At 44.8% G+C, this 10,642-nt stretch overlaps 1 protein-coding gene across 1 annotated transcript in view; it reads left to right on the forward strand.

The window, feature by feature from the left end:
• LOC133635354 (NAD-dependent protein deacylase sirtuin-5A, mitochondrial-like) overlaps positions 1-10,416 on the forward strand; it is a 30,062-nt gene extending 19,646 nt beyond the window's left edge. Inside the window, exons 7-9 of the mRNA XM_062028480.1 lie at positions 6,109-6,232; positions 8,205-8,320; positions 9,413-10,416. Of these exons, the coding sequence (XP_061884464.1) occupies positions 6,109-6,232; positions 8,205-8,320; positions 9,413-9,479 (307 nt within the window). The 3' untranslated portion in view covers positions 9,480-10,416. The remainder of the gene's footprint in view (positions 1-6,108; positions 6,233-8,204; positions 8,321-9,412) is intronic.
• Positions 10,417-10,642: the final 226 nt, after the last annotated feature.

A 10,642-nucleotide genomic window follows, 5' to 3' on the forward strand; every position in this document is an offset into this window, starting at 1 on the left:
CCTTGCCGACGGACCCCGAGGATCTCCTTGACGGTCCACACTGGGTCACCGTTATCCAGAATTCTAGGGGGGGGGGGGGGTAGGGTCAGGGGAAGAGAGTGGAGAACTGGAGACAGGCTTAATCTGGGATACATGGACCACCGGATGTCGCTTCACAGAGGGGGGAAGAGACAGTCTAACAGATGCTGGATTGATGATGGCCTCCACCGTATACGGTCCAACAAAACGGGGTGCCAGTTTACGGGATGGTACCTGTAGGTGGAGGTCCTTGGCTCGTAACAGGACTTGTTGTCCAGGAGTGTAGGATGGAGCCGGAATGCGCCGCCGGTTGGCACTACGGCACATTCTCTAGGAGGCCCTCAACAGGGCAGCACGGGCGGTCTTCCAAATCTGACGGCATCTCATGATGTGCCTGCGAGAAGAAAGGACTGCCGCTTCGGCCTCCTGTTGGGGAAACATCGGGGGTTGATAACCGAGGGAGCACTCAAATGGTGACAAACCGGTGGCCGAGCTCTTCATAGAATTGTAGGCAAACTCGACCCAGGGTAAGAACTTGCTCCAAGAGGCAGGTTGGCGGGCGGCCACAATGCGTAGCATGTTCTCCACACATTGGTTTGTCCTCTACGCTTGCCCGTTACTCTGTGGGTGGTATCCTGATGTAAGGCTGACCGTAGCCCCAATCCCCTTACAAAATGCCTGCCACACCCGGGAAGTGAACTGGGGGCCACGGTCAGACACAATGTCCATGGGTATGCCATGCTGCTTGACCACATGAGTGGTAAGGAGGTCGGCCGTCTCGGAAGAAGAAGGAAGTTTAGGCAGAGGAACAAAGTGCGCGGCTTTGGAGAAGCGATCAACGATGGTAAGAATGGTGGTGTTACCTCGGGATGGGGGGAATCCAGTGATGAAATCCAGCGCGATGTGTGACCAGGGACGACCGGGGACAGGAAGGGGGCACAGTAGGCACAGCCTGGACCTGGTTCTCCACTTCCCAGGTGACCATGCCGATAATACGGGCCGGAGGAAGGATGGGTTCTTTTGAGACGGTGCAAGCGGGCTCCTCCGAGAATTGCCGGGACAGGGCATCAGCCTTAGTATTGCGGGAGCCCGGCCTGAACGAGAGGACATAGTCAAACCGGCAAAAGAATTGGGACCAGCGGGCCTGCCGGTCATTCAGCCTTCTAGCGGACCAGACATGCAGGAGGTTGCGGTGATCCGTGAGGACCTGAAATTGGTGTTTTTCCCCTTCAAGCCAGTGTCTCCACTCTGTTAAAGCATCGTGGACTGCCAGCAGCTCCCTGTTACCGGCATCATAGTTACGTTCTGCGGGCGAAAGGCGTCTGGAAAAATAAGCACGTGGATGGATACTGTTGTCCAACTTGGAGCGCTGAGACAACACCGCCCCAATTCCGGAATCGGAGGCGTCCACCTCCACAATAAACGGACAGTCTGGGTCAGGGTGAACAAGGATGGGGGCGGAGACAAAACTCCTCTTGAGGCTCCAAAAGGCCATCCCGGCCTCTCGGGTCCACTGAAAGAGAATGTTGGTAGACGTGAGAGCATGGAGTGGTGCAGCCAACTTACTGAAGTCCTTAATGAATCGTCGGTAAAATCCCGTGAATCCCAGGAAGCGCCTCAGCTCCGTCCGAGTACAAGGCTGGGGCCACTCCACCACTGCCTCCACCTTCTTGGGGTCAGCCTTGATGTGACCTCTTTCAATGATAAAGCCCAGAAAGTCAACAGATGTTGCGTGAAACTCACATTTCTCGGCTTTCACGAAGAGGTGGTTCTCCAGGAGTCGCTGAAGAACGAGGCGGACGTGTCGGTGATGCTCCTGTAGATCTTTAGAAAAAATTAGAATGTCATCTAAGTAAACGACAACAAACCGATCGATCATGTCTCTTAAAACATCGTTCACAAGGGCTTGGAAGACGGCAGGTGCGTTGGTGAGTCCGAACGGCATGACTCGGTACTCAAAGTGGCCCAAATGTGTATTGAATGCCGTTTTCCACTCATCACCCTCCTTGATGCGCACCAGGTGGTAGGCATTACGTAAATCCAACTTTGTGAAAATGGTGGCAGGGGCAAGGGGCTCAAAAGAGGAGCTCAGGAGGGGTAGTGGGTACTTGTTCTTAACGGTAATGCAATTGAGTTGTCGGTAGTCAATACAGGGTCTTAAAGAACCATCCTTCTTGTTAACAAAAAAAAACCCAGCTGCCACCGGAGACTTGGATGGGGTGATAATCCCGGAGGCGAGAGACTCTGAGATGTAGTCCCTCATGGCTTGCTTTTCAGGGAGAGACAGATTATACAGGCGGCTGGATGGGAGGACCGCGTTGGGGATCAGGTCGATCGCACGGTCGTAGGGTCTGTGGGGCGGGAGAGAAAGAGCTTGTTCCTTGCTGAAGACAGCTGCCAGGTCATGGTAAGCCAAAGGAACACGGGAGAGATCGGAAGGTGGTGAAGTGGGCTTGGGTCTGCAAGGGGGAGATGCTGCCGACCTGAGGCAGTGCGCGTAACAGGGGGTGCTCCATGCCAGTATCTTGCCAGATGACCAGGATATGTGGGGGTCATGTTGACAAAGCCAGGAGCGGCCGAGGACAAGGGGGGCTACTGGGGAATCCAGTACCCAGAGGCTGATGGTCTCAGTATGGTTTCCCGAGAGGGTCAACGACAGGGGTATAGTGCGGTGTTTGATGGGACCCAAAGGGTGTCCGTCCAAGGCTTGAGCAGAGATGAAGGTATCGAGAGGAACCATGGGGATCCCGGCTTGTCAGGCGTAATCCAGGTCGATTAAACTCTCGTCGGCCCCGGAGTCCAAATAGGCCCCAACTGATAATGTCCTTGAGTTCCAGGCCAAGGTTGCGGGAAAAAGTATGCCAGGATCCATTTTTCTTCTTTCTAAGGTGGGTACGGCGGTATGGCTCACCAGGATCCCCCTTGGTTGGAGAGCCAGATCCTTCGGTCGTGAAGGACAGTGGCGGATAATGTGGTCCGCTAGGCCGCAGTAGACAATCGAGACCTGCCTATCTGCATCGGCTCCGTAATGGTAGTAGGAGACTTAATCGGGGGAAATGTCTGTCCTGCGGAGCATCGGTCGGCAGGTCGGGGTAGGGGTGTCGATGTGAAGCTGGCGGAGGTAAGATCTCTCTCTGCGGCACGTTCTAGAAGTCTCTGGTCGAATAGCAGGGCCAGTTCGATGAGCTCACGGCAGGAGGAAGGTCGGTCCCGCAGTATGCCGTCCTTTATGGTCTCGCTAAGGCCTCTCCTGTAAGCGCTCTGTAGTGCTTTGTCTCCCCATTCGCTGTCAACTGCCAGAGTGTGGAACTCCAGCGTGTAAGCGGCCACGGAGTGGGAGCCCTGCCGGATGCCGTGCAGCCTAGCGGCAGCGTCCCCTACATCGGCTGGGTGGTCGAAGACTGCTAGGAACTCAGTTCGAAAGGCAACGTAATCGGAGCTCAGTCCCAAAGTCTTATTAATAGCTGCCGTGGCCCACTTCAATGCTGGACCCGAAAGTAACATAAACATGAATGCTATCTTAGCACCATCGGTAGCATAACGAGACTGTTGGTGTTGAAAGATGAACTCACACTGCACCAGGAAGCCTCTGCAAAGTTCAAAATCCCCCTCGAAAGATTTAGGGCTGGCAATCTTGGGTTCCCGAGGTTGAGGCTGTTTTCCTGTGGAGGGTGTTGCTGGGGTGCCCAGGTCAGGCGTGGGGGGTGTCACCTGGCTTGGACTGAGGGTGTTCAATCTAGCCAGCAGACTAGAGAAGGCGACGTCCAGATGGTCCTCCAATCTGGAGAAAAGGTCTTGGTGTTGCTGGAGTACTGTCAGCATGGCAGACATCTCAGGTGTCAAGGGGGCTCGGGACAGAGGGGTGGCCTGAGATCTTCGCGTGCCGTCTGGTTCCATCATGGCCGGAACGTACTGTTACATGCGACAAGGGGAAGGAGACGGCACGACAACAGGAGGTCTAGCTCAACGGGTTTTATTTGAGCTTGATGATTACGTAGGGTGTGTATGCTACTATGTCTGTGTATGCAGGGATATGTGTGGAAGTTAACCAAATATAAGTTACCAGCGGTTGTTGTAAGTGCGTGTTGGTTGTGGCAGCAAACAAGTCCAGAATGGGCGAAGCAAAAGAGGTTTGTGATCCAAGCGAGGGGTCGAAGGTCGAGGAAGGCAGTCAGAGTCCAGGGGGAAGATCGGCAGGTGAGGCGCACAGCTCACTGCGGAGACACGGAGGTACTGTGGGAACAGGAGATGACAAGGACAAATAAGGACTAGGCACGAGGGAGACAAAAAGAGCAAAAGAGAGAGACACAGGTGAGGAGCCAGAGACGTGAAGCTTACTGAATCAGAGCTACGTTCCGGCGTGGAGTAGTCAGCGGAGTGAGCCTATATGCTGCTACCTCTCGTCAAGACCAGGTGTGTTGATTGAGGATTGCCTCCAGCTGTGGAGGCGTGTGGGGGCGTGTCCTGCGGTGCTTGCAGCAGAGCCTCTAAGTGCTGCTGCTGAGGAGGGAGAAGCAGACTGGGCGTGCGCCGTAACATTGAATGCACTACAAAGACAAGATATTTGATGTTCAAACTCATAAACTTTATCATTTTTTTGCAAATAATAACTAACTTAGAATTTCATGGCTGCAACACATCCCAAAGTAGTTGGGAAAGGGCATGTTCACCACTGTGTTACATGGCATTTCCTTTTAACAACACTCAGTAAATGTTTGGGAACTGAGGAGACACATTTTTTAAGCTTCTCAGGTGGAATTCTTTCCCATTCTTGCTTGATGTACAGCTTAAGTTGTTCAACAGTCCGGGGGTCTCTGTTGTGGTATTTTAGGCTTCATAATGCACCACACATTTTCAATGGGAGACAGGTCTGGACTACAGGCAGGCCAGTCTAGTACCCGCACTCTTTTACTATGAAGCCACGTTGATGTAACACGTGGCTTGGTATTGTCTTGCTGAAATAAGCAGGGGCGTCCATGGTAACGTTGCTTGGATGGCAACATATGTTGCTCCAAAACCTGTATGTACCTTTCAGCATTAATGGCGCCTTCACAGATGTGTAAGTTACCCATGTCTTGGGCACTAATACACCCCCATACCATCACAGATGCTGGCTTTTCAACTTTGCGCCTATAACAATCCGGATGGTTTTTTTCCTCTTTGGTCCGGAGGACACAATGTCCACAGTTTCCAAAAACAATTTGAAATGTGGACTCATCAGACCACAGAACACTTTTCCACTTTGTATCAGTCCATCTTAGATGAGCTCAGGCCCAGCGAAGCCGACGTCGTTTCTGGGTGTTGTTGATAAACGGTTTTCGCCTTGCATAGGAGAGTTTTAACTTGCACTTACAGATGTAGCGACCAACTGTAGTTACTGACAGTGGGTTTCTGAAGTGTTCCTGAGCCCATGTGGTGATATCCTTTACACACTGATGTCGCTTGTTGATGCAGTACAGCCTGAGGGATTGAAGGTCACGGGCTTAGCTGCTTACGTGCAGTGATTTCTCCAGATTCTCTGAACCCTTTGATGATATTACAGACCGTAGATGGTGAAATCCCTAAATTCCTTGCAATAGCTGGTTGAGAAAGGTTTTTCTTAAACTGTTCAACAATTTGCTCACGCATTTGTTGACAAAGTGGTGACCCTCGCCCCATCCTTGTTTGAGAATGACTGAGCATTTCATTGAATCTACTTTTCTACCCAATCTTGGCACCCACCTGTTCCCAATTTGCCTGTTCACCTGTGGGATGTTCCAAATAAGTGTTTGATGAGCATTCCTTATCTTTATCAGTATTTATTGCCACCTTTCCCAACTTCTTTGTCACGTGTTGCTGGCTTCAAATTCTAAAGTTAATGATTATTTGCAAAAAAGAAAATGTTTATCAGTTTGAACATCAAATTTGTTGTCTTTGTAGCATATTCAACTGAATATGGGTTGAAAATGATTTGCAAATCATTGTATTCCGTTTATATTTACATCTAACACAATTTCCCAACTCATATGGAAACGGGGTTTGTATTTATTGTCATCTTCAGATCAAGCTATGGTAAATGTTTGTTTACGTGTGTGTGTGTGTGTGTTTTAGGTGTAATCGAGCAGGATGCTCTGGTCTTCTGAGGCCAGCTGTTGTATGGTTTGGGGAGGCCCTTGATTCGGACATCCTCAGTCAAGCAGAGAAAGTGCTGGATGGCTGTGACCTCTGCTTAGTGGTAATGTGAAAGTTATAACCATAAAACACTTATCTTTGATTGGCAAATGTAGTGACGCTTGTTAGCAGCAAAGATATGCAGTGCCATAATCACAACCACAATGCCTGGACATCGGCGTCTCTTCAGACATTTACTTCAGCTCCAGCATTATAGTAGTAGAGTATTCTTCGTTTTCCCTTTGCCCGTTCACTCTAAGTTGAAGCCAGATCAGTCCATGAGTGTATGGTGGGTGACAAGGGAAAGCACATACCGTATTTTTCGGAGTATAAGTTGCACCGGAGTATAAGTCGCACCGGCCGAAAATGCATAATAAAGAAGGAAAAACATGTATAAGTCGCACTGGAGTATAAGTCGCATTTTTTGGGGAAATTTATTTGATAAAACTCAACACCAAGAATAGACATTTGAAGGGCAATTTAAAATAAATAAAGAATAGTGAACAACAGGCTGAATAAGTGTACGTTATATGACGCATAAATAACCAACTGAGAATGTGCCTGGTATGTTAACGTAACATATTATGGTAAGAGTCATTCAAATAACTATAACTTATAGAACATGCTATACGTTTACCAAACAATCTGTCACTCCTAATAGCTAAATCCCATGAAATCTTATACGTCTAGTCTCTTACGTGAATGAGCTAAATAATATTATTTGATATTTTACGGTAATGTGTTAATAATTTCACACATAAGTCGCTGCTGAGTATAAGTCTATGAAAAAAACTGCTACTTATAATATGGTAGCAACGTCCAAACACACCAAAATCCCACAAACACCATGAAACACATGCAACGATATAATGCTGCGAATTTAGAATCGTTCAATCACCAATGACGCCCGGAAGAAAGTTGGCGTAATGAAAAAGGTCCTTTTTTTTCTAATGGGTTGTTTTATAATACTTTAAAATATTATGTCTTAACTAAGTCGTAAAGATCGTCAGGTCTAGCACCTCCTGAAGTCTGGCTAACTTCTGTGTTGTTCCATAACGTTGCAGCATTTCTGGTATGCTTGTGTGATTTGGGGTTTGTGTGTGTTTTTAGGCATTTGCAGGATTTTCTTTTATAATTATTTGTGTGTTTTACAATTTTGATTTTGGATGATTTCCCTGTTGGCCACAGTATAAATGTTGCAATAAATGTCTGACCATAGTTTGACCTCGATGTTTTTGTGCAACTTTCGAGGCATATTTTTTTCTGAAATTTCTTGTACAACCGTTAAGAAACTTTACATTTTAATGACCTACTTTTGGTGTAAGATGTGTGTCTACCTCTTTTCACAGTTTTTAATCTGGCCCAACCACCAAACTTTTGCTCATGATTTTATTAAAACCCTGTAAAACTAAAACTGTAGCCGGCAGGAGGTTTTGCAGCGCTATTTCTGACCTACCTTAAGTCTTGAACTATTAGTGCAATCAACATAAATCCAAGGGTTTCTAAAACTATATGCTTTGTGCTTTCCAGTGATCTATCATTACATTTGGCTTACCGTATTGATGGGTTTTTGTGCTCAGCCGTTTGGCATTTTTGGTGTATTTTCTTATGATTGTACACATGTCGAATAGGTTTATCTGACACAAATTCAAGGAGGGAGGGGGTTGGTCATCTGTATCCTAGTAAGTGGTAAAGACAGATCCAAAATGAAAATACTTTGTTGTTTAATATTTTATAGTTCATATTTCAAAGTTGCTTGTAGTCGACCCCCTGCCTGGCCATATTTTTTTAGAACCCATTCTGGCCCGGGAGTTAGCCTACCCATCCTAATTCTACATGAGGTAAAAGTGTGTTCTTCACTTTAATGCAGACAAGGTCAAATCTGTGTTAATGGTTTTGCTTTTTTACTTTTTCCTAATTATATACTGTACCCGTTTTCACATTTAGTTCCAGGACTGTTTTCCAATAAGCCTGAGAATACCTATTTTTATTCGTCGATGTATCCTCCCATAACTCGATATTCTTCGATCACTTAGGTTGGCACTTCGTCCGTGGTGTATCCTGCAGCAATGTTTGCTCCTCAGGTGGCTGCAAGAGGTGTACCTGTGGCCGAGTTCAACATGGAAAACACACCTGCCACAATGCGTTTCAGGTGGGTTTTATTTTTCTTCAAGCAATTAGACACAAACGGCATTTTAGGGTTTTGATTAACACTTTGTAATAAGTGCACACTATTAAGCATTAATAAAACACTACTAAATACTTAATTCATCATTTGTAAAGCATATTTCCGACATTAACACTCATTAGCAAACAGTTTACTCAATAATAAGCTCATTTATAAAATGCTTACTGGTTGCAATTTTTTACTTTATAAATAAGTCAGCATTCTTACCGTAAGTATTATATTATTTACAAATCAGCTATTTGGGTATGGTTAATGGTTTGTTAGATCATATAGAAAGAGTAAGTAAATAATTATTCTCTTCAGATGCACATTTATACATGCATTTACACATACAGTATTCAGTAGTGATGGTGTGATACCACCAATAATTTCCAAACTGATAGAGAGTAAAATTTCATCCGGTATCAGCAATACCGATCAGATACCAATACTTTTTGCAAATTTACCAAATGTGTAAAATTAAAAAGTAGTGTATTTCAAGTGTTGCTGCTCTTGGGGAAACATCTTCAAAAGATGACGTTATTTAGCACTAAATGCGTTATCTACAGTGCATCTGGGAAGCATTCACAGTGCTTCACTTTCTCCACATTTTGTTATGTTACAGCCTTATTTCAAAATGGAATTAATAGATTTTTGTCCTCACACAATACCCCATCATGACAGTGTGAACAGTATATATATGTTTTTGTTTTTGAAATGTATAAAAAAAAACGACGACTAAGAAATCGAATGTACATAAGTATTCACAGCCTTTGCTGATGCACCTTTGGCAGCAATTACAGCCTGAGGTCTTTTTGAATACGATGCCACAATCTAACTCACAAAATGTTTGGAAACTGCTGCCTGAGCTTTTGAATGAGTAAAACATTTATAACCGTGTTTGTGTAACTGCATATTAATGAGTATTCATGTCGAAAATATGCTTTATAAATGATGGATTCAGTGTTTACTAATGCTTTATTAATGCTTAATAGTGTGTACTGATTATAAAGTGTTAACCAAAACCAGCTTTTGTTTACATGTTTCAACCATTTATTGTGGTTTGTTGTTTGGTAGGTTTCACTTTCATGGACCCTGTGGGACCACCTTGCCCCCTGCACTAAGTTCCCCAAAACAACAATGAAAATCAGATCACTAAACACAGAAAAGACTAGCAAATAATTATTAAACATATTTATTTAACCAGAGCCCAGTATGAGCAATGAAGATGGAGAGGTTATTCTGTATTAAACAGGTATCAAACAGGACCTTTGAATGCAATTTAATATATTTTTTAATAAAGGTATGTACATTTGTCAGACACAAAATTAGATTTGACTGCATAATCTACTTTACACACACAGCTCTTCAGTCACATTACAGTGGTAAATATTAAGTAGGATGTACTAATACTACTGCACTACTACAAACAACTGCAATAATAAACATTTTGTTAAACAAATGCACAGTGACAATTCAAGCAATGTTGTCATTGGTAAAGGTTGAATTTGTCACAAAATCTTTAGTATGGCACACATCTTTGGGTGTAACTCAGAAAGTGTGTGGTGTGTGTATATTGCAGTACTGTTCAGTCAAATGTTATTGAATGTGTTCCAGCAGGGGGCAGTGTTAAGCCACCGTCTCTGTTTAAAGTCCATGTGAGGGAATAACTTTTTTTCCTTCTGGTAGAAATTCAAGCACTAGCTTGTAAATATGGTGTCTGGTATATGTACCGTAAGGGAGAAAGACATGTTCTGTTTGACCAAGGAAGGGATTTTTAAGTAACGAAAACATTTACAATGAAAACCCAATATAAAATGATCACAGATCTTTGACTATAATTATTAGTACAGTGGTACCTCAGTTTACATGCTTAATTGATTGTGTGACGGACTTTGATTTGAGAATACTTTATTCTCAAATCAGTCTTTTCCTATTGAAATTAATTGCAATTAGATTCAGTCCATACAGGAATTTGCAAAATTCAACAAATTCCAGTGAATTATGTGCAGCATCGCAACTTTGTCTAATGCCTGCAACTTCTAAATGTGTTGGAACATAAATTAATGTTTAAGGTGGACTAACACTTTTCAAGCGTAAAAGAAACATGGAGAATGGCTGCAACTTGTGGACTACTAAGCAGACAGCAGACAATAAGGAAGCCTTTGGTGCAGTCTTGGCGTCATTGGCGGACGCCCACAGAGGCAGCCGTGCCTGCCCTGGGCTAGAAGCTGTTTATATTATTTATGTTTTGTGTTTTACATTGGGAGAGGTAACATATGACAATAACTAATCAAAACAAAGGCA

The sequence above is a fragment of the Entelurus aequoreus genome, linkage group LG19 (assembly GCF_033978785.1).
Source record: "Entelurus aequoreus isolate RoL-2023_Sb linkage group LG19, RoL_Eaeq_v1.1, whole genome shotgun sequence".
Classification (NCBI taxonomy): Eukaryota; Metazoa; Chordata; class Actinopteri; order Syngnathiformes; family Syngnathidae; genus Entelurus; species Entelurus aequoreus.